Here is a 23994-nt window from a genome sequence, read left to right on the forward strand (position 1 = left end):
ACACACACATCACATTTCGCTCACCTCTCTTGCATTCCTTGCATAGTCTTTAGGCTTCGTGGAGTTTAGGAGAAGTCTAGGAGTCTTCGAGTCGCCGTAGTTGCTCGAGAGTCTGGTATGGGTTCATCTCTAGCTCTCTCTTGTAATATTCGGTCGTTTGTAATAGAATTAGATGATGGTTACTAATATCTACTTGAAGTATATTCTGAGTTGTCGATTATATGCTTCTTTTCATGGTTGCATTATTATTCAATGATCTCATTGCATAATTGCCCTGTGCTGGAGATAGTTAGTCTTTCGTTCTTAGAACTCTATCAACTGCTCCAGTATTCGTATGATTGCTCTAGTGTGATGTCTGTCCATCCGGAGGGTGGGGGCTCCGCGCGGGACACTAGAGTATCCCTTACTAGTGTAGACATGGTGTCTAGATTAGCTAAGAGTTGCTGGATGTCAACTATACCCACTGTTTGTAGAGGTAACCGGCAGGTGGTGACAGCCCTGTCCGAGCCTTTTCGTAATCCTCCACGTTCGGTATGGGGGGTAGGAGGTACATAAAGTCGCCGGGGTGTACGGGCTCCTCCCGTTACTTCGATAGCGATCTCCCTATTGTGTAGTTTAATATCTGACAAGCTAACTAATGAGAAAATGTAGATATAGCTAGTCTAGCACAGCTGACTCGAACTCTGACTTTTACCTTGCTCCCGGCCTAGAGTAATCTTTATTCTTTTATTCAAGAGAGTAGTCGTGTGTGTGTCACACTACCTCCTACCATGTTATTATCTTACCCCTGTTTATGCATGAGAATATCCAATCTAGATAAAGCTCACTAACTAATATATATACTCTCTCACTCACCGCCTTCCCTGCGGAAATATAAATGACACCCCGGTATACTCCCGGGTAAAATGCTACAGTGGTATTCCGTGCGCTTGCGGATTTATTCGTGGTTCATGAAATACTGCCACCCAAACTTGGCATCTGCGGGCGTCATCGCCAGGTGACGTTGGTAGGCGCCAACAATGGTACATGGTGTGAAGCTCGCCATTCCAGAGATGGAGAAAGAGCATTCCTAGTGAAGACATGCTTCTTGGTGATGCAAGGGAGCAATACCTTTAATGGGTGCTCCAACGTGGATTAGTAGGGGGGCGTTAACTCCTCGATACTATGGGAAAAAATCTGATCAAGTACTGCAGTTGGGAGCGATACCCTTCTTGGGCCTTGTTGACACTCAAAATTGGCATGACCTGAAGTAGGCAAGATAAATGCCAAAATAGCCAATTCAATATTAACTCTTATTATTTTGCAAGTTTGGCATATATGACCATTGTGCAGGATATGGAGATCGTTTTGGGATATTCTGGATGTGATTTCATCAATGAGATAAATATGGGCACAAAAAGGCATCAAGATTAGGTCAAATCATGGGTTTTAATGCACCAAGACGAAGCCCTCGTCGAGACGATCGAAACGGACATATGTATCGCCTAATTCAGAGTCCGGGTGTAGGAGTTATGGCGCCAGGAAGTTCGCCTATCTGGGCAAAACCGGTCTGATCGGATTTGGGGACCGGTCTGACCGGTTTTGGCTGCTTTGCAGCACGAGGAGTCCGGTCTGACTGGATTTGGTGACCGGTCTGACCGGTTTTTAGCAAATTAGTCCGAATTAGAGTTGTAATTTGATTCTAGGTCTGTTTGTAACATATTTTTGACCTCCTAGGGGTACAGACCTTCCCACCCTATAAATATAAAGGGCTATGGCCGATTGAGACACACCCAATCGAACAAAACATTATGCATCTATTTTTACCTCTAAACCCTAGTCTTTTCCAATCTCTCTTGCTGTCCATCGTGATCTCCACGGCCATTGATGGCGTCCTAAGCTCGCTGGTCGACCTAGGGCACGTCCGGCGACGTTCACGCCTTGACGGGGTCCCTCCCGGGCGAGAGCTTTGACGGCCTTTGCTAGTTTGCTCGTAAACTAGTCGTTCTTCATCACATAAGCGCGTTGGTTATCCTTTGCTGGTTTGCTCGTAAACCTTGCTGCTCTTCACCACGTAAGTGTGATACTTATCCCTCGAGACGACCGATTCCAGCGAAACCCTAGAAACCGGTCCGTGTGGTCTTGCCGCTCTTAGGTCCGTTTGCGATTCGCACGTTCGAGTGCTCTCGTTTGTTGACCGAGATTTGCATCAACAGGCCTTCATCCTTTCAAGCTAAGATCGACAAGAGGATCCGCGTGACTCAAAATTCCTCATGCCAATTGCTAAAGTACTGCAGTTGGGTGTGATCAAGTAGCTAGTTGAGGAATCACACCGAGCTGATTTTAGGGTTGCTTCGTGAAAATTCTGTTTTTTGCACGTATTGTGATCAAAATTTGAATTATAAAAGATTTAAATAAAAGAATTTAAGATGTTGTAAAATATTAAATAAAAATAAATCTGTACTAGTGCCTTTGGGGTAAATAAGAATTACTGCAAAGCAATTGTGGGGACAGATGGGACAAATGGGGGAGTCAAACAAAACAAGTGATTGCGCGAATTGAAGGAACTGCCCACCCACCCTAACAGAGACGCGGCAACGTGATAATGGCGCCACCCCAAATAACGAAAGAGAGCAGTGAAAAGATGTTTCTTCGATGTGCAGTTTCCCCTTTTTTTTCTTCAACTAAAAAATGCAGTAACTTTCTTCTTCTGGCGAAAACGCGCTAGCTGTTGTTCGTTCTAGTGGCTTCTCAAGTCATCTTTGTAGAACAAGTAAAGAATAATGCAAAGCTAGCCAACTAAAATCTTCAATCCGTTCCCTTCCACTTTTCACCGGCAAAATGCATTTGGCCGACTTTTTTCTTTCTTTCTTCAAATTTTAGCCGCTACTACGTTTGTGGATATTGTTCATGTTTGTGCAAGGAAAGATGACATCGGAATTCAACTAACTCCTAAGAAAATCCAGCAAATGTTGTGTAAAATTTGCCACGTTCCAAAGGAGGCCTTCAAACTTTCAAAAGTGATAACCTCCTGGCGCATCTCAGCATTGTTAAACCAAAAAAAAAAAGAGAAGGCGTATTCCACCCTATTTATTTGCTCTCGATTCAGCTTCCTTTCATTTTTCTTAAAAAAGGAAAAACTTTTTATTTGCTCCCAGACCACCCCACCTGCACGCGCACGCACAATACAATATGCAAGAGAAAGTAGCAAGGTATCCGGTTCACAGAAGTTGCGTGCTACAGCCTACATGACATGCACATGGGTGATACTCTACTGTCAACCACGCCTTTTAGCTATTAAGCTAATCCTCTGGGGAAGCTTTGCAGGCACCATCACCAGGTTAGCTAGTAGGCTAGTAGCTAACCATCCTCATTAGCAAGTTAGCATCCAATGCTACATGGTAGTGTCACACTGCCGTCATTTTTGTCTCACTCAGAGTCACATGAATTGTGGGCTAGCTCAGAGTTTCCAATAGGACATTTTGATTCTACTACAGTAGGGCCCAATTAGGGGGGGCGGTGGTTGAGAAAGAAATCCAGCAATTAATTATTTCTGACGCCTACAGTGTGTGTGGGCACCAAAATCTACACAAACATCCAAGTCATTGTGGGAACACAACACACATGCTCTGCATGCAGATTCCAAAGCTTTCACAGGGATTCCAAAAGAAATGTTTTCACAGGCCAAATACATAGTCTACCTGTGTCTTACCAAGTATCACAAATTATTTATGTAACTAACTGTGTGTTTCTTAACATCTTTTGCCTATGAAGTGAGGGGTTGGTGCATGATTGCTGCCTTAAGTGAAACTGATGCTCACATCGTCTTGTCTGCTTTATGTAAAGCAAATCAGAGGAATGGAAGGAAGGACAAAAATGATGAAACCAGTCAAATCAGAGGAATGAAAGGTCCACTGCTAGAGCAAAATTCAAGTTATTGGGCCACCCTGGCATTATACTCTCCAGGCATCTGGAATCCATATTCTCTATTTAAAAGTTTGTTTTAAATGTTTGCACAAGCTCACTGGAAAACGGTGCCCAGCTTAGTATTCTCTGCGTCCCTGAAGAAAGCTGGGACAAGGAAATCAGCTTCTGTATGTTCAGAACAAAGATAAACTACTCTAATCAATAAACCTACTCCAGATCACAGTTTGATCTGATGTTGTTCTGCCACCGAATCAACTTTTATATGCTGACTGATTACACTGGAAACATTTTATATGAGAAAAAAGGTGACACCGGAAACATTTTTAAGGCAAAATTCTAAAAAAATTGCATCCAAAATGTTAACCTACCAGAAAACAACATAGTGTTAGTTGTTACACCCTAGCTTTACCAAAACTTCAGAATGAAGAAGAGGGAAAGCACATAATATAAAAAGTACAACTCAAAGAAAGAGAGGCATAGCCCTAAAAATACGAACAATTTCCCTGCTTGATTCCTACACTTAGCTTTTGTATGATGGGAGAGCAAAAGGTAGCACAGGCCTCACCTCATTGTCCTTTAGCCAACCTCCATCGTCCAGCTCAAACTTTGGCCCTTTGCCTCATGCCTCAAGCCAGCCCGTGATGCTCAGCGACAGTATAGTAGTAGCCGACACACTGGGCATACGATTCCCTCACCAGTGACCCCCCACAAAACCCCAGGAAAAATAATAAGAACTGTTGATGCTGCTCCCGTTCAGAGCTTAGCTCCATTGCATTCATCTGCACATGCTCCCTGAGTTCCTTGCAAGCTGGCCTCTGCATTCTCAGCAGTGACAGTGAGCTGCTGCTCAGAGGTAATTGGAGTTCCTGCAGTTCTGTTTTTTGATTTCCTGGAGTTAATAGTAGTTAGTGTTTTGAGTTAAAGACAGTGGTTAGTAGGTGACAGTGCTAGCAATCTTGCTGCAGAGGTGATGCTTGGGTAACAACCTGACGATGCTATTGTTCTGCAGTTGTGTTGCCAGTTCCTGAAGAAAGGGAGCAAATCTGGTGAGGTTTGCTGCAGGGGGAGGAAGAGGCATTAGCATCCAGTGCTTGCTTGCTGGGGGGTGAAAACAACTGGTGGTCTACCAATCAGATCCCTGTGCAGGGTTGGACATTGTGGCACAGCACATTTTTTTTCTGGTCACCGGTAGCTATCTCAATAACTACAGATCTTCTCAGCTCAGCTGCTGTGAGAATTCGGTTAGTTGCTGCTTCATTTTGCTCCCTGCATCCAGAGCTCAGACAGAAATCCTCTTACAGATTCTGCACATATTTCTTTTAGTGTTCTTGATTAAGAAGGCAGAAAGATTAACAGCTGGAGAAAAAGTTCCTCTGCTTCCGATCATTTGGTCAACATTTCTGCGCTTGCTGTCCTCCATCAAGCTGCCGTTCATCGATTGCACAGTAGCAAGTTAGCAATCATTGACGAATCTTCAGAAGGCTGAAGGAATTTCCAGCAATTTTCAAGAAAGAGGAGGAAGAAGTCTTTGAGGCAAGCTAGCGAGGTCCAAGAATGGCTAGAAGAAGTTGCAGGCATTCTCTGCTCATCTTACTGCCACTGCTGCTTGCAATGGTACCTGAGTCCACGCAGCTGCAGTCGTCGCAGACATGGTCGCTGCTCAAGATCCAGCAGCTGCTCAACTACCCGCCGGTGCTGAGCACCTGGGCCAACCACACCGACTTCTGCTACGGTGGCGACTACAAGACAGCCTCCGCCTTCGTCGAGTGCTACGGCGACAGCGTCACGCAGCTCCACATCATCGGCCCCGGCGGCGCCGGCGCGCCTCCGCTGCCCAAGACCTTCAGCATCGACGCCTTCTTCACGACGCTGTCCAGGCTGCCCGACCTCCGGGTGCTCACGCTCACCGGCCTCGGCCTCTGGGGCCCGCTGCCGGGGAAGGTGTCGCGGCTGGCGTCGCTGGAGATCGTCAACATCAGCGGCAATTACCTCTACGGGCAGCTCCCGGAGGGCCTGTCCCGGCTCGGCAGCCTCCAGACTTTCATCGCCGACGACAACATGCTCTCCGGCGAGCTCCCCGGCTGGCTCGGCAAGCTGCCGTCGCTGGCCGTGCTCAGCCTCCGCAACAACTCGCTGCAGGGGCCGCTGCCGGAGTCCGTCAGGGACATGGGGTCGCTGCGGTCGCTGACGCTCGCCTCCAACAACCTCTCCGGCGCGGTGCCGGACCTGAGCGCGCTCAAGAACCTGCAGGTGGTCGACCTCGCCAACAATTCGCTCGGGCCGGCGTTCCCGCGGCTGGGGAGGAAGGTGGCCAGCGTCGTGCTCAGCGGCAACCGGTTCAGCGACGGGCTCCCCGGTGAGCTCAGCTCCTTCTACCTCCTCGAGCACCTCGACGTGTCGAGGAACCGGTTCGTCGGCCCGTTCCCGCCGACGCTGCTCGCGCTGCCGTCCATCGAGTACCTCAGCATCGCCGGGAACCACTTCACCGGGCTTCTCGCCGCCAACATGTCCTGCGGCGAGAACCTCCGGTTCGTCGACGTGTCGTCCAATCTCCTCACCGGCAGCCTCCCGTCCTGCCTGACCAGGCCCCCCTCGAGCAAGCCCGACGAGTCCAAGGTGACGCTCGTCGCGGCGTCCAACTGCCTGTCCGCCACCGGCGGCGGCGACGTCGGCTGGCAGCACCCGTTCCTGTTCTGCCAGAACCAGGCGCTGGCCGTGGGCATCGTGCCCGACCAGGCCCACAGCAGGAAGAGCGGCGCCAAGGCGGGGCTCGTGGCCGGCATCGTCGCGGGCGCCCTCGCCGGCGTGGTGCTCGTCGGCGTGGCCGTCTTCCTCGCCGTGAGGAAGGTGACCATGAGGCGCGCCAAGGCCAGGCCGCCCCGACGGCTGGTGGAGCACGCCTCCAGCGCTTACCCTTCGCAGTTCTTCGCCGACGCTCGTACGATCATCCTCGCATCTCTCTGCGCACTGCGTGTACTGCTCAATTCCTCTGAAATTTCAGTGCCACTGACTTGTTCTTCATCGTTGATCGGGACGATCAGGTTACATATCGCAGACGGTGAAGCTGGGAGCTCTGGGCATTCCGGCGTACAGAACCTTCTCCCTGGTGGAGCTCGAGGCGGCGACAAACAACTTCGAGGTCTCCTGCCTTCTCGGACAGGATGCTCACGGCCAGGTAGCTGCTGCTGGATCTCCCATTGGAACCGATCGAGCAAGTTTCTTGTGTGTGAGATGGCACGGCTGATTGCTTGATCACGGTGGCAGATGTACCGGGGGACGCTGGGCAACGGGACGGCGGTGACGATCCGGTCGCTGCGGGTGAAGCGGAGCCAGACGTCGCAGAGCTTCAACCGGCACATCGAGATGATCTCCAAGCTGCGGCACCGGCACCTGGTCAGCGCGCTGGGCCACTGCTTCGAGTACAACCTCGACGACTCCACCGTCACGCAGCTCTACCTCGTCTTCGAGTACGTGCAGAACGGCAACCTCAGGAGCAGGATCTCGCGTGAGTGTCTGTCTGTCCCCGTCCCTGCTGTCATGGTGGAGTGTGTTCATCCCTCGTCGGACATGTAACTGACCAGTGATGGAATGGATTGGATGCTGTCTGCTCGCTTGTTCAGAGGGAACGGAGGGGAGGAGGCTCCCCTGGGTGCAGAGGATCTCGACCGCCATCGGCGTGGCCAAGGGCATCCAGTTCCTGCACGGAGGGATCATGCCGGGGCTGTTCGCCAACAACCTCAAGATCACCAACATCCTCGTGGACCAGAACCTCGTCGCCAAGATCGGCAGCTACAACATCCCCATCCTAGCCGAAACTGCAAAATCAGAGGTAAAACCCACGCGGCTAGTTGTGGCCGGTAGCTGATGCTGATTTGGTGTGAGAGAAAAACACTGCTAGCTAACCAGCTAAACAGAGCGATTAATGATGCTGTTCTTACTTTTCTGAACAATGTACTACTAGAAATAGTTTGCTCTGAATTAATGGTGTTGTTCTTTTTGTGGGATCAATGCAGGGAGGAGGAGGAAGCAAGTATCCATCTGACAGGTAGAGTACTCATCAACAATCACCTGAGTAGTTATCACATCTGCAAGTGAGATTGTGTAAATGATCTTGCCAAGAACTGTTTGTTATCTGAAGATTACGTTTCGCAGGGTGGCCAACGGCGACAAGATGGACATCTACGACTTCGGCGTGATCCTGCTGGAGGTGGTGACGGGGCGGGCCATCACGTCGATCCACGAGGTGGAGATCATGCGGGAGCAGCTGCAGTCGGCGCTGACGTCGGAGAGCCCGGCGCGGCGGCGGCTGCTGGTGGACCCGTCGGTGGGCCGCGCGTGCTCCGACGAGTCGGCGCGGACGGTGATGGAGATCTGCCTGCGGTGCCTGGCCAAGGAGGCGGCGCAGCGGCCGTCGGTGGAGGACGTGCTCTGGAACCTCCAGTTCGCCGCGCAGGTGCAGGACGACTGGCGCGCCGGCGATTCCCGCTCCCAGAGCAGCGAGGAGTCGCCACTGTCGCCGTCGCAGATCCCCAGGGCGTCGGCGCCGGCGGATGCTGCTGCCTATGCCTAGCTAGGTACGCGCCACCACTCGATTCTCCAGCATCGCACTTGCCAGTCTTGCTTGCACGTCTCGATGAGTGATGATGGTGTGGTGACCATCTGAGTTTCCGAGCAGTGATCGATCATGCTTTGCATCTAGTGCTAGAAATCTCAAATGGCGCTGCTCGATGCAGGTCGGACGGTGAAGAACGAGGAGCATTGGCGCGATCAGGCGAAGCAGCATGGAGCAACAATTTTCGTTTGATGATGTTAGGGTCGGTCTGATCAACACGGCTGCATGGTAGAGAACTGAACAGAGTGGTGTCAGGCTAAGTGTATAGCAGGGTTGCAGCTGAAGCTGGAAACTCATACTACGTATTAGTTATTGCTACTACCCCCAAGGATCAAGGATGTGTACAGAGCTTTCTTGGCCTTTTTTTTTCGCTTACTGTTTTTTCCCATTTCTGTTTCTGTTTTCCCTTCATGAATCCGTTGACTTTGTAATAACCACTGTGGCACTGGCACTATAGGTGGGCGTTCGGGTAACCCGAAAAATTCGGGTCGGGTTTTTCGGGTTTTTAGAATTTCGGGTTTTGAAAAATGATACCCGAATTTTGTCCGAAATAAAGAAAACCCGACATTTCGGGTACCCGAAAATTCGGGTTCGGGTTCGGGTAACCCGAACTACCCGACTGCTATCTGTGCAAGTAGATCACAGCGAGAAGGCGGCGCACGGTGATGCTGGCGCTGCTACCGTGGCTTGCACTGGTGGAGCAGAGCGATTTATTGCAAGTCAGACTCATCTGTGGGCTCCTTGGCGACTTGGCGTGGATCTCCCTCCCTTGCCTGATGAATGCGGCATATGAAGTGGATTGGAGCAATTAATGCATGCAGTCCGTTTTCATTCCTGCAAAGACGAACAGGGGAGCTAGAGATCTAAGCAGTCTGCAGAGGAGGAGCTGGAGAATGAGGAGGGAGGCGGAGAGGAGGGAGGTGGAGAGGGGGAGATTGGACCTGTGGGCGTCTCGTGTAGGCTCCCAAGATCTGGCGGGGGCCCGCGAGTTGCGGCTGCAGGTTGAGGGTGGGATGCGAGTCGCGAACGGCGTCGCCATGGCCCGCAGCGGCGACGACCCGCCGCTGGGCGCCGTGGGGGTGTGCACCCGCGACGGTGGCGCAGACACCGGTGGGGACGGGGGCGTCAGCGGCGCCGACTGGTACCTCGCTGATGGCCGCCGCGCTTCGAGGTGCGGGGTGCATGGGGACTGGGGGGCGCTAGGGTTATCAGTGCTGGGAAGGATGGCAAGAAGGTTTGGTGGGCTACTGGGCTGGGCTGACTCAAAATAGTTGGGCTGAGTTGTATTTCGGGTAGTTCGGGTATTTCGGGTACCGTGACCCAATACCCGAATTACCCGTATTAATTTCGGGTACCGTGGATTGGAACCCGGATTAGGGTTCGGGTTTTTCGAGTTCGGGCTCGGGTTTTTCGGGTTCGGGTTTCGGGTTTTCTGCCCAGCCATAACTGGCACTATGTTTGGTTTGACCCTCGGTGGGGTCTTCAGGAAGTGTGACGTCTTGTAACTGTAGCTATGAGCTGGAAGGCAAAACAAGGGAAATACAGTGATCTCAAACATGTCCTAGCATCTTTGGATCTCTCTGCATTTTATGATGAGGAGCTGGAAGACATGGAGGCACTGTGGGTCAATAGGTGCTTTATTCCTCCAACAGACTATCAGATGCCATCCTGGGCAGCAATGGCAGACAGCCACGGCGTTGCCAACATGCCGGATCAGGTGGTCCAGCGCGCAGCCCATCTTGTCATCATTACGTACGTACATTATAAAATCAGGGCAGGATCTCGTCACGGGCGTACCCAGCGTGATCTCTCAACCACTATCAGGAAGGTTTCAAGTGCAGATCGATCAGAACAACACAAACACAAATTTCTCTCCTCCCAGCTGCCGACACAAGGGGCCAGAGAGGCAAGGCCAGCTACCCTCGCCTTGGTCCCTACAGGAGATGACTGATGGAGGCTGTCAAACCAAAACCACAATGCATGGGCAGCGATATTTCAGCAGTTGGGCAAACCATTCCCACGCTATAACTCTGTACATAACCAGGATCCTTTTTAATTCATGAGCAAGATAGGTCAACAGCACCGCTACATTAAAACAGCCACCACCACGAGCAACCGAGGGCGCTCTGGATTGGGACACAAAAACCACAACGACGACAGACTACAGGCAATCACGGGAGTTCTTCAATGTTTTGACAAGTCTGGCAAGCCAGAAACACAAGGTTCTTTTTTGGTTCTTGATTATTGCACCCTTCCCAGGTGCGGCCTTGGCACCCTGCATTAGTCGGCCGTCCAGCTCTGCTCCACGATCTCGCGGACTTTGCGATTGTACTCCCGCTTGTTCTCACTGAACAGTCTGGCAGCTTCGGAGTTTGCTGGAGAGTTTGGGTTTGGATCACAGAGCAGGGACTGCAAAGCAAATTCAGCGCAAGCTGATTAGTTCAGATACAACAGGTGTGCATTACAGATATAACTTACAGGCAAAAGTCATCAATAGATGGTAGCATGTAAATTGTAAAAAAATACATAACCATGTATCATGAAAATGGATCTAGTTAACATGCTTCCATCATAGTTTGATGGACACGACATCACTGCTAACCATTCATAAATAGTGCTGTAAGGCCAAGAGCCCCAGACCAGTGATCTGCAAATGCAATTTCAAATCCTAATCATAGCCCTATGCTTCTAGGTCCACTAGTTCCCTTCACAATTAAGCTCTAAAACTAGGTCCAGCATTCTGTCAATAATGTTATGACAGAAAAACTTCACCTACTGCATTATTTCACAAAAATGATATTACTTCTAAATGTTATAGTGATGACGAACATAACTCTCAGAGTTCAGTACACAGAACGAGTATTATAATGGCTACGAAAGAGTTCAGTACACAGAACGAGTATTATAATGGCTATGAAAGAACTAATCATGTGCACAGAAATGCAAGTAACTATCAGATTTACCAAATAAAAAAAAGTTTTATGGCCTGGAAGCTATAAATAAGTGTACCTAAATAGTTTTCCATATTTGAACCATCACAACAATTAATTCAACACATTTACAGTACTAACTTTGACAGTGCAAGATACCACTGAACCTATTCAGTTTAATGGACATTACACACGAATTTCTGCCAAAATAAGGGTCCGCTTAGAATGTTAGGAATATGTATACATACAGCCTGACTGTACAAACAGTGTAACTGTGGGACTGGTGTGAATCAAATCCCTCCTTTGAACTATTCATACAATCCGATCGTACATTCTGGTTGTATGTATAGCAGGACTCTACTTTAAAATCTTAGCACTATATTCATATTTTTGCGCCAAAGAGAGAAAAAAAGATACCTGAATAGAAGTCAATATGGCAGCTACGTCATATATAGGACTCCACTGGTTCTGTAGGATATCCAAGCAGATGCTTCCATCTGCATATACTGCATAAAAAGTAGGATGTCAAACCACATTCTCACAACTTCAAGTTAGATATTGATGTTAACATGCAGAGAGAGGGAGATGGAGGGTAGGAAGGGAAAGAGATATTACTATTTGGGTGAAACATCCTAGAGACAAACCGAACAGTTGGTGGCTTGTTCGGATAATCTTCTGTAAATTGCAAGGAAAGCTTGAACGTTCCTACAAGTGTGAAACAATCAACAGTCAGTTAACTTGCCAATGCCAACTCAATACCGCACAGCCATCTAAAGATGCAACATAACCAAGGGAGATATTGACATCAATGATCAATAGGAAGCCACAATCTTATAACATAGTAAGAAAATATGGATTTAATTTTCAACAAACACTCGACTTTTTGCCCCATGTTTCAAGGCTATGTAGAAGTAGTGAAACATCAATTCACAATTATAAAATGGGAAAAAGTTAGTAAGAACCAAATGAAAACAAATAAGAGGATATCTGAGCACAGCTTCCATAGATGTTAATTCATTGAATTCACATTGCAATTTAATCAAGTATGCCTCATTGCACTTTTTGAGTGGTTATTAACCATATGATACTGCAATAAAGCGGCATGTATTCTGAGATAACATATGCTATACATAACAGCCCCTCATTGCTGTAAGTCGATTGAGAAGACAAAATATGTTAGACTACTTCTACAAACAAGGACTTATAGACCAGCAACGCCTTACAGGTGTGCATCCATGAAATGACTAAAATAGATGGTAAAAATCTGTTAGAAATTCCAGCTTGGGGTTAATCATGCTACTCAACCAGGAAAAATATCCCTTGAACTAGAAGCCAGTAGCAAACCTGATCTGCTAAAGTAACTATAGTTTTGGCCTGTATAGGATCAGAAACTGACTAAATATGCAAAACACATTTCTACTTCTAGTTCTCAAGAAATAATTGAAGACTACAATATTTCTCATAAACAAATAATGCCTACATCCACCTAGAAAAGAAAATGCTTGAGCTTGAGCTTGAGCTTGAGAAGCTTCTGGTCCAGTGGGTCCGTAAAACTCACTTGGATAAGCGGTATTACTGAACCAGACAAAACAAAAAGCGATAAAATCGAAAACAGATAAAGCACCTAAACTATAAGACAAGCTTCACCAGACCATACAAACGCACGGCGAGCCCATGCAAAGGGCTTGGTTAAGATATGCCAAATTCCACTAAGCACACAAATGGAACCCAACCATACATGTCCCCCAATTTTATCTTCTAGTCCTCAAGTAATAATTGAAGACTACAATATTTCTCATATACAAATAATGCCTACATCCAGCTAGAACCCAGAGAAATCTTATCATACAACTATACTTGTTATGTTTGTTTGCTGATGTTGGAAAAAAGAAATTAATCAATTCCATATGAAGTGCAATGATAACATCTGAAAGGTCCATTTCAGTTTGCCATCATTGTTCTTAAGGCGTTGAGGCGAGGTGTGGCGCCCTACCTCCTCTGGACGCCTAGGCGACGCCTAGGCGAGGCGAGGCGACGCCATACACCAATGTAAAAGCAGCATATTAGCAGTATAAAGGGGAAAAGAAATGAGAAAAGAAGAAAGAAAAGAGAAAAGGCCCGAGAAGAATGCAAGGCCCAGCCCACCAAGTCACTACCAGCCCATAAACTACTCATCAGTCCTCCCGTGAGCCCACCCTCTCCACCCTATCGTCGTGCGCCGCCGCTCGCCCGCTCGTCCCAGACAGAGCACCAGCGCCGCCGGTCCTCCTCCTTGCCGCAGCCACCCCCAGATGGAGCACCAGCGCCGCCGCTCCAGGAAGGGGCGCCGGCAGGTAGGCAGAGACGGAACAGAGCACCGCCGCCGAGGATTCCAGGTGCTGGCGGCCTACACCCTCTCTCTTGGGGGCCAGATATCGCCGGCGCTGGTGCCGTCGAGGATGAGGAAGGCGGAGGTCGTCGCCTGCTAGTTCTGGTAACCTTCTTGCTCCTCCTTTCATCTCCCGGTCGCTCCTTCCCCTTGCTCTTCCTCTCTTCTTGCTGGGCGTCGGCGACGCCTTGGCCTCCCTGAGCGCCTTGACGCCTTGGCGTCGCCTAGGCGACGCCTTAAGAACTATGTTTGCCATTGAATCATCAGTGTTACAATAGTACTACTGATCTAAACCAGCAGTACTGCAACTGCCACTGCAGTTGCCATGCTATAAGAGAATGCCCCAGGCAGGCTAAGCAGACAGCCAGACACCTAGCCTAACTAACACCACAAGGCACTAGGTGAGAAGGTGCCAGCACAGCACCTGAATAGCCCCTAGTGCTTTTTAAAACAAAGAGTAAGCAATAAAAATGAATACCATCAAGGCAAACAAGATATAGCAGTAGACAATTGATGCAAGCATCCCATGTAAGTGTTTAAGACTACTTAAACGGCTATGGTCCAGGCCCAATGCCTGTGCAGGATACGGTAACACCAGGTCCAGCCGTCCAGTGATGGGGGCACCATGCATGCACGAGTGTAAATGGACCACAGCATTTTTGCTCAATAGGCTAGGCTAGCAGATATCTAATAGCATTCATGTTTGAAGGGCCAGCCTTACAAGCTTATCATCCTAGTTTCAATTACCTATTAAGTGATAGTCACAATCAATTAACATGATATCGTATTGTTTGATGGAATCACATCCTAACACGCGCTTTCATTACAATGTTCAAATTGCATGCCACCAAGCAGCTATATAATCCAAATCCAAAATTAGTAACAAGGATCACTTTGGAATACAGGAAATCATATCACCAACATATCATAAGCATGGCAGTAGCAGCAGCAACAAAGGCTCTCAAACAAGTTAGCGTAAGCGACAAGGGCCAGAAAACAAAAAGGATATAGAAGTGACAGGGGTATTAGCATCACGCACCCTAACTTGCATATTAATAATGTTTCCATAGCCATAAATGGAAACCAGAAGAAGGAAAACAAAACAGCATCTTGATGTTAAAGTCTACATAACAGATTGCATTACTAATTAAATCAAGTAATCAACAGAGTCATCCAATTGTGGAGCCAGGAGTTACATGGGTGGGCTGAAGTAGGATATATGTTGCCACATCTTTCACCATTTATGCATGGCTTGAATTTACTTAGGTTTAGCTATGATTATCCTTCAAATACTAACAAAATATACAAGTTAATGTAAGCCATGGGAACCAAATTACTCATGAATGCATTAGAAACTGAAAGAAATTGAGAGAACGAACCACTGCCTAAGCAGTACAATGTACAAGGCACATCCAGACATCCTCATCCTAGCTAGGTGAAGAATTATCACTCGCACAATTTGGCTTTTGTGGGGTTAAAAAATCAAGGAATGAACTAATGAAGAGGGAAAGGGAATCATGAAGCACTATGTTCGCAAGTATCATAGAGTACTGTTAATAATCCATAATTCACAAACAGGAATGCAACAAGATAGAATCCCATCACTTTGGCAAGGCCTATGCGTCACATGAAAAATCTATCTGACAATATATGCAGTGCAGTAGCAAGGGCATGGCCCCTGCTGGATAACCCCCCTAGCTCTGGTGTCGTAGTCATCTCTTTCCGAATAATACATGATAAAAGAAAAAAATCTTCCAAGCAGAACACTGAACACCATTACTGAACCAATTATGCAGCATGATTTTCAGGGTGAGGTAGATATGGAAAGATTTGTTGACATAGCAAACATACATTACTGAACCATTCATGCTACCCTTTTAAAACCCAAAGTACAAACCGTCAATGTCGTCTACGCACCGTTCCCATGTATCACTCATGAAACTGCTTAAACAGTAGGCATTTTTAGTAAACCATGCAAAATTTGTCGTTTCCGATTAACAGAAACCAAAAGTGTAACGGACAATCTAGCCTATTGGGTGCTACGGGTATCACCATGCAAACTTGTCGCTTCTTATTTAATAGAGACCAAAGCCGTTACAGAATCTGCAGCTCTAACCTACAATTCACCATCACCTTGCGGTAGTAAGCCCCAGGGACAACTCTGAACGGACAACTACAGAACAAAAAACACACAACAAAATTTTCCAAGCAAATCCGACACCCACAGATTAATCAATAGGAACAAGATAAAAACTGCCCTGAGCTTCCTAGACAGTCCCAGTTCCAGGGCAAACCAAATCCGTAATATCACACGACCTATCTGCAGTTACGCATGCATGATTCCGAATCAAACCACGTTAAAGCAACTAGCAGCGACACAAGAAGCACTAAATCGGCTACAGATCAGAGGGGGAATCAAAGCTGCGAATCTCACCTCCGTCCCACGGCGTATCATCCGGCCTGCAAAACCACAGGAACCCTTTCATCAACACCGCAAACACGGGTAAAACAAAAATAGATTAGGCACCGTCTCCCTCCCCCCGAGATCCAAAGCCCCAAACCCTAGAACAGGGACGGGGCTAACGAACTCCGGGGCGAGGGGGCGGGGAACAAACGAACTCCGAGGGATCACCCACCCGAATATGACGGCGTTCCAGAGCATGATGTTGTTGTCGTGCGGCGCGCCGCTGATCCCGGCGGGCGGGTCCTGCTGCAGGCGCTTGAAGTCCCGCATCAACCGCTTCCTCGCCGGCGTCGACATCTCCCCCGCCGCCGCCCGGCGCCTCAAACCCTAGCTAGGGTTTGATCGATCTCCGGCGGGCCGCTGCTCAGCCCGCTCTCTCTGGTTGCGTCTGGAATCAGAGAAGCTTCGGGGCACGAGAGACAGAGAGAGAGGAAGGGAAGGAAAGAGGAGACGGTGGGTGGTGGAATGGGTGCGCGTGAGAAAAGTTTCACGGGTGGAAAGAGTGGAGGCCGCGACGCCCACGCGGGGCGGTGGGCCATCACCTCCCCGCGACGTCGCTTCGTTTCCACGCAGGGCTCGGCTCGCAGCTACTGACCCGTGGGTCCATCCGCCTCGATGACCCCACCAGCCGACGTACTCGCGGGAGTCCAGGTCACTGACAGGTGCCGGACCAGGGGCCGTATGTCAGTCAGCTGGCGCCACAACTTGCTTGTTTTCGTGTGCGATGGAGACCGCTGACGCATGGGACCGGCGTGGGAAGAGATGTGCAGGACCCACTGGTCAGTGAATTGCGATGGCGAATTTTTTTGTGAGCAGCGGCCGAAAGGTGGGACTAAGTGGGGCCAGGGGTGGGCATCGTATCTCGTGCAGGCGGGTGGGGCCGGCCTGGCTGGCGGCATCCGTGGAGAGGGGCGGCAGCGCGTACGTGAGCAAAGCTGCCGGCTTGCCCGTAATCTTTCGTTGGCCACAGAAAATCGATTGCCGCCATAGGTTGATTCCACCACTTTCCGCTGGATTTGACGTATCAAACCAATTTAACTTTCGGCTGCGTTTAATTCGTGGAAAAGGTTTGGATTTTAGTATTGTAGTATATTTTATTATTATTTGATAATTAATGTTCAATCATGAACCAATTAGTCTTAAAAAATTCGTCTTGTATAATGCTTCATGCATGTATCTGAAAATTCGATGTGATAGGTACCGTAAGAAATTATTTGATAAGTAAACAGGGCCTTCATTAAATTTATAGGATTAAAAAAATCTGGTAGGTTAACTATGGTAAGTAGCAAACGTTGCCTTGCTAAAACAACAGCAAGACGCCAAGGTGTCTGACGATGAGATCATATCCATCTTAGGTCATGTTCGATTACAAAATATGACGACATATAGATATAGTGGGTTCCAAAATTTGCCCTATCAAATTATGGGTATGTCATATTTATTTTCCAAAATGTGGGTATGAATAGCAATTGGTTGGATGCCAAAATGGTATGGCCAAAATTTTGACGATCGATTGGTTTGATGTCAAAATACAAATACCAGAAGAGAGAATTCGCAGAGACAGCTAAAATGCGGGCCATGTGAATGTTGCCAATTCGAGTCATGCCAATGCCCACTTTCTAGAAATCAACCCAACGAATGCCCATGTGCGCGCCATCGGAGATGAGTATGACGACACCATGGTGAGTGTGTGTGCCATCAGTGAAGATTCATCGCCATGCTGGGAAAAGGAAGAATGTGAATGAGCATTGTTTTGCTACTTTCTGTCTCTTGCAGATGGTGTACATATTCACCACCTCTCATCATTGACAATTATGGTTACTTGCCAACAGAAATGTCAAAAATCCATGTAACATTTGACAACAGGCTAAAAAATGTGTCACCTCCAATCTGTCTCTCCAGTCTCTCCTATCTGATTGCTTTTTCAGTCCAGTTTAAAACAGAGCTAAATGAATGGGTTAGTAGCAGGCAGCTGCAACAAACCCCCGTTGCCAATACACAAGAGCACCATTTTATCATGACCTGGTGAGCTTTTGCAGGGTCTAGCTGTCTACACATCGATCCAGTACTGTTCTGGGACCAAACAAATCAACTAATTACAAACAAAATGCCAGTTAAGATGTAAGAAGCATGTTGAGATACAGCTAGTCACAGCTATTTAAAATTGTTTTTCTTCACATACAGGACGAATTGACATCGTCATTTACAGAGCGAGAGCTGGCAAACCATGTCCGAGTTGTGGGTTGGTCTCAGATTCTTGGCCTAACCCTGCGTCCACTGGTTTCGCCACCGTCTGAAAGCTGCGCACAAACACTCTGGCTCTTCCCACCACTGCTGCACTGCTCCTCGCACCCTGCAACAGTTTTCAGTATCTCTGACTGCAGAGATGGGCAGTTGTCCCTGAGGTAAAGGAATCCCTCAGTCCGGATTACAGCTGCAGAGACATAAGGGTATCTGGAATGTGTTATGGAGCTATATAAACTTAATCGCACCAATATCTGTACAAACTTAATTGCACAAATAAAGCAATTGAAAGGTTAAACATTGGTATACAACAACAACAACAACATAGCCTTTTTTCCCAAGCAAGTTGGGGTAGGCTAGAGATGAAACCCGAAAGAAATAAATTCAAAGTTCAGGCACATTGATAGCTAGTCTCCAAGCGCTCCTATCCAAAGCTATCTCTTTAGAGATATTCCAATCCTTAAGGTCTCTCTTAACCGACTCATCCCACGCAGTTTAGGTCTACCTCTACCCCTCTTTACATTATCGACCCGCTCAAGAACCCCATTACGCACCGGCACCTCAGGAGGCCTTCGTTGGACATGTCCAAACCATCTCAGCCGATGCTGGATAAGTTTCTCCTCAATTGGTGCCACCCCGACCCTATCCCGAATAACAAAGGTTAAACATTGGTATGTGGGGCAATAATTTTCCTGGTAGTATCCAGGCACTGAAAAACTATATACTTATTCACATGGCTGGTGTCCGTTAGCAAACATACATAGGTATTATAATATAGCATGCCATGTAAGTCACATCTGAAAGCTGCTAGGGACAACAAGTCACAGTCCCCAGTCTACTTCAGTTAGTTTACCTTCAATTCACAATTGAGGTTGCCAATGTAGTACGTGTAGAATAAGTACAACACCCACGAGCTATCAGAAAACAAGAAATTAATGTATACTGCATCTGCATGCTACCTCTTACTGAATTGAAAGTACCTTAAAATCTTTCTCATTCAGTTAATAATGTTAACATAGTCTAGGTTGTTAAAAAAACAACTGTACCAAAATGGCACTCCAGTGATGTACAGAGAGTGATGTACAGAGCTGATTATATGGAAGCATCTATAATGGTCAAATGCATACTTCCACAAGAAGTATAGCAACAAAGTTTTTAACTGGCAAAAGCAATAAACTTGTTCATGCCACAATAATAACCATAAAAATGAACACACAAAGGGACATACACTCAAATATAGAAACAAAACAAAGTTTTTTAACACTTGGAGTCACTCTATTATCACTTGTGTTTGTGTAATACTGTAATACTCGTTGTTTGAATGTTGGTTTAAACTGCAGATTGAAGCTTGTATTATTTGCTTGAATCATGCTATGTGGCCTAGGTGAAAAAGAGCTGCTTCTTCTCAAACGGTCAAAACAATGTATTTCCATTATTTCTGATAATGAAAGTGGGATTGAACCTCGTATCAGAAACAAGGGGAAACCAAAGTTTTTTTTTTGACGATTTTTCATGTTTATGACAACCAATGTTTTCAAATCGAGCGACTAATAGCGATTAATCGCGATTAATCGACCTTATCGGTCCAGCGTGCTCGATTAGGGTCCACGACTCGATCAGGAAGCCTGATCGACCGATCGACCGACTAATCGGCGATTAGAGGCGATTAATCGTCCGACTAGGGGTGTTCTCGATCAGGTTTGTGTAACTGGGCTGGATTGCTTGTGGGCTGGTGAGAAAATGAGAGGCCCAAAGCCCACTAGGGTTAGAACTTAAGAGGCAAGACTGGAGAGGCTCCCAGCCAGGCAGTCACCATTTGCTCTATATTTACTAGACATAGAAAACTAGACACTTTTTTGGTCTGAAATATATATGAAAATATATACTAGTACTTCAGGACTTAACTCCTATATATATATACACACATATATATATCCTAAATGTCCTGGACGACTAGTGGACGACTAGGGTCGATCAGACCCGACTAATCGACCCTAGTCGACGACTAATCACGATTAGTCGTCTGGTCCACCCATTGTTCGATCAGACGATTAGGCGATTTAAAAACATTGATGACAACACAACAAGCAAATACTGGGACACTTGGTGTCATAATCAGAAACAAGATTCAATGTGAAAAGTTTTAGTACCTGAAAGATTTTCGGCAGCAAATTTTAGGCAAACAGCTTTAAGCTCCATAGCATGGTGACGATCAGCCAATGCTAGTGTACTCGCAACTGAGGCCACTGATATACCCTTGCACAGGTAAGACTCGCATAGCAATCTTAGTCTTCCTAAGTCATACTTGTCTGCTGCAGCCAACAATTTTGCTGCCAGTGTATCAAAGACAGAACTATCAGAGCTTGATGCAGCCAACTCGTTCTCATCAACAAGAGTATCTCTATAGATGAAATGAAGCATCGCCTGCAACAAATATTTACATAGAGTAATTACTTGCTGGCACTGTTATACTGCAAGGATAAGCTCAACATGGGAACAACAACATACCTTGAAAACCTTTGGCTCCATATTATCAATAGAAAACTCTCTCAGTTCATCACTTTCATCAACCTCGTTCTTCTCTCCCTCAGATTCGTCATCAAAAAATTGAGATCTGAATACATGAGACCGTGCAGCCAACACCAACATATGGGCATGAAACCTCTCTCCTCCCACATTAAGAATGACATCAACACCCTCCTGATTGTCCAACAGTGAACCAAAATGATAGCCGATGTCTGAGTCTGGAACCTGTATAGAGTGTGGTCTGGAGTAATCAATCGTTGACACAACAACACCAACAGTGCAATTTATCTTCAGGCAATCGTCTTTAAGAAAGTCTGAAGTCTCGAGGGCAGTTCGCCGAAAGAACCGTTTGTAACCCCTGAAACAACGAAGGATGAATTAAATTAAATTCTCAGAGGCTGATTAGCTGTCCTCACTTGATGGAACGGGACAATGTTGCAAGAGCAACAACAATTTCAGACAATACAGTTCCCACATGTAAAGAAACATTTAGCAAGCTTTATCCATCTCTCAATTTACATTATCAATGCATCACAAGAGAATATTTCTTGTGCTGACAGTATGCAATCAAAATAACTAAGCAAATTAAAGTAACTAGCTGCTGTTTACAATAAATCAAATCATTCGATGAACTTGTATTGAGGTGAACATCTAATAAATAAACAATAAAAAAAACTTGAACTATACACATTACCGTAGAATAACTGCTGCTACTTACAGCTTTGCACTACTAACAAACATACCAGTATGAAAAAAGAAATGAGCCAAACAAAAATATCATATCAGGGTCCTAAAAAACACGAGTATAAATGTATCAAACCAAAGTAGATTCCAGGCAAGATTCAAGGTTACTTCCATTGAAAGAGAAGGACCACCAATTCAATTGACCAGGGACTGGCAGCCCCGTCATACCCATAAAAATCATGTCCATTGACTCAATATATATACTAGAAAACTAATGAAAACAAACATCAACTGTGTAATTCCAACACTCCTGACAATCTAATTCATGAATAGAAGTGCACAGGAAAGATTAGCTGTAGGCTTACTGAAAGGGTGATCAAATGTATATTGTATAAAGTTAATGCCACTTCATTACTTCAAGGGAAACCAAAACTTGTTCAAACATAAACAAGAACATTTGCCAATAAGTTTTAGAACAAAGGAAGCAAAAAAAAAATACTATAACATCGGTACACTATTACACTACAGTCTACAACAACTAAAAACAAAATACAGCAACTGAAACTCTGAAAGCATATGTTCAACAGCATCATTAACTTGCTGGAACCACGCAAATCACAATTCGACAAAGTTGCCCATTTCAAGCATGACTTGATAACTCCCATGTTATCTGTGTGATCCAATTTCAACAGTGGAATATCCATCATTGCACATGCCAATTTATCAGTGAATGAAGCATACAAACAACTCATATCCAAATTGCAGAACAAACCACTGTGGATGCTAATTCGTCACTATGGAAGCAGTTTCATGCCAGTAACAACCTAACACGACCACATGAAGCCTGATTGAAAATTGACTATTGGATTACAATTCTACTGCCGAATTAAACCTCTGAAACGCTAACTCGTCACAAGCACAGTAGTATCATACTAGTAACGAACCCAACACGACTGAATATGGGATGGGACGAGCACGAAAAAAATGGACGGGGAGGGATCAGCGCGGGGCTTACCACATGGATCCGCGGTATTTGAGGGTGTACGGGCCCGACTCGAGGGAGCGGTCGAAGTGGGAGTGGACCTTGTGCTTGCCCTTGCCGCTCTGGTCGAGGAGCGTGAGCTCGAAGAGCGCGCGGACGTCGGTGCCCTCGGAGGCGAGGGCGATGAAGACGGAGACGTAGGCGGAGTTGTCCTCGGGGTTCTTCCCGTCGGGGTAGAAGTAGACCGCCCACTGGAACCCGCCCACGGAGAAGGTCTCGCTGGCGATGTGCTTCCCCACGCCCATGCCCTTGGCCAGCGAGTAGCCCTGGATCACGAACCGGTGGGAGCCGTTGACGGTCTCCGTCACGGAGCGCGAGCTGGTCGGGGACGCCGACACGTCCCGCTGCGAGGGGGCCGCGGCGGTCGGGGGCTGCGGGGCGGGAGGGTGCGCGTGCGCGTGCGCCGGGGGAGGGGGCGCTGGCGGCGGCGAGGCGTCGCCGGCGTCCTCGTCCATGGCGGGCGTGGTAGGGTTAGGGTTCGCGGGGGCAGGAGGAGGAGGCGGGGGATTGGGGATTGGGGAATTTGGCCTCGGTTCGTCTGTTGCGGTTGCGGGTGACGTGAGCGCGCGTGGCGAGGGGTGCGAACTGTGATGCGACGCTGCCGGGGAAGCCGAAGCTGCGAGCCGGCCGGTCGGGTCGGACTTGGTGGCTGCCCGGTCGGTCGGTTTCGTCGCGTTCGCGTTCGAGGTTGTGTTTAGCTAGTGAAAAAGTTCTCATTGATTGACTCACATCATATTAAATTTTACGATAAATGTATAGAGTATTAAATATAATTAAAAAATATAACTAATTGCACAGTTTAATTGTAAATGACGAGACGAATCTTTTAAAACTAATTACTTCATAGTTGGACAATAATTGTCAAATAAAACTGAAACGTGCTACAGTAACTTTGGTTCGGCCACTCCATTCTAGAGTCTCTCGTGCACGTTTTCCGAGTGAAGAATCTCGTATGTATGGAGTACTAAATGAAGTCTATTTGTAAAATCTCTTCAGGGATGGGTGTAACTTTTCGCGACGAATCTAATGACGGTAATTAATCGATGATTAGCTACAGTGATGCTATAGTAACATCCTCAAATCACGCGGTCAAAGGCCTCATTAGAATCTTCAGGATTCCTAGCGCGGGGGTTCTGAAGTTGGTTTTGTAAACTTACTTTGTTTGACACCGTAATTAGCAGTCAAAGTGTGTTCTAGCCTATTCTAGAAAAAACCAAA

General features: G+C 47.1%; 3 protein-coding genes across 7 annotated transcripts; 1 reads left to right on the forward strand and 2 right to left on the reverse strand.

Moving 5' to 3' along the window:
• Positions 1 to 4472: 4472 nt before the first annotated feature.
• Positions 4473 to 10078, forward strand: LOC120659419 (probable inactive leucine-rich repeat receptor-like protein kinase At3g03770). Of its 3 annotated transcripts, XM_039937561.1 has the most exons (10): positions 4481 to 4759; positions 4916 to 5147; positions 5230 to 6844; positions 6948 to 7081; positions 7171 to 7411; positions 7527 to 7735; positions 7920 to 7951; positions 8059 to 8480; positions 8640 to 8962; positions 9964 to 10078. In XM_039937561.1, exons 3-8 carry the CDS (start codon positions 5461 to 5463, stop codon positions 8474 to 8476), a joined length of 2418 nt encoding a protein of 805 aa, XP_039793495.1. In that variant the 5' UTR covers positions 4481 to 4759; positions 4916 to 5147; positions 5230 to 5460; the 3' UTR covers positions 8477 to 8480; positions 8640 to 8962; positions 9964 to 10078. The 3 variants fall into 3 exon arrangements, with proteins under 3 accessions (XP_039793496.1, XP_039793495.1, XP_039793494.1); XM_039937562.1 differs by having other exon boundaries at positions 4473 to 4759; positions 4916 to 6844; positions 7923 to 7951; XM_039937560.1 differs by having other exon boundaries at positions 4916 to 6844.
• Positions 10079 to 10511: 433 nt separating this feature from the next.
• Positions 10512 to 16767, reverse strand: LOC120659421 (ubiquitin-conjugating enzyme E2 2-like). The gene is made up of 5 exons (XM_039937563.1): positions 16453 to 16767; positions 16251 to 16276; positions 12064 to 12153; positions 11866 to 11954; positions 10512 to 10927 (listed from the first exon to the last, which is right to left on the reverse strand). Exons 1-5 carry the CDS (start codon positions 16575 to 16577, stop codon positions 10799 to 10801), a joined length of 459 nt encoding a protein of 152 aa, XP_039793497.1. The 5' UTR covers positions 16578 to 16767; the 3' UTR covers positions 10512 to 10798.
• Positions 16768 to 18098: 1331 nt separating this feature from the next.
• Positions 18099 to 23315, reverse strand: LOC120659422 (BTB/POZ and MATH domain-containing protein 5-like). Of its 3 annotated transcripts, none has more exons than XM_039937564.1 (4): positions 22750 to 23315; positions 21033 to 21408; positions 20675 to 20948; positions 18099 to 18714 (listed from the first exon to the last, which is right to left on the reverse strand). In XM_039937564.1, exons 1-4 carry the CDS (start codon positions 23229 to 23231, stop codon positions 18530 to 18532), a joined length of 1317 nt encoding a protein of 438 aa, XP_039793498.1. In that variant the 5' UTR covers positions 23232 to 23315; the 3' UTR covers positions 18099 to 18529. The 3 variants fall into 3 exon arrangements, with proteins under 3 accessions (XP_039793498.1, XP_039793501.1, XP_039793499.1); XM_039937567.1 differs by having other exon boundaries at positions 18565 to 18734; XM_039937565.1 differs by lacking the exon at positions 18099 to 18714 and adding an exon at positions 20027 to 20050 and having other exon boundaries at positions 20605 to 20948.
• Positions 23316 to 23994: the final 679 nt, after the last annotated feature.

This window comes from Panicum virgatum, chromosome 2N (assembly GCF_016808335.1).
Source record: "Panicum virgatum strain AP13 chromosome 2N, P.virgatum_v5, whole genome shotgun sequence".
Taxonomy (NCBI): Eukaryota; Viridiplantae; Streptophyta; class Magnoliopsida; order Poales; family Poaceae; genus Panicum; species Panicum virgatum.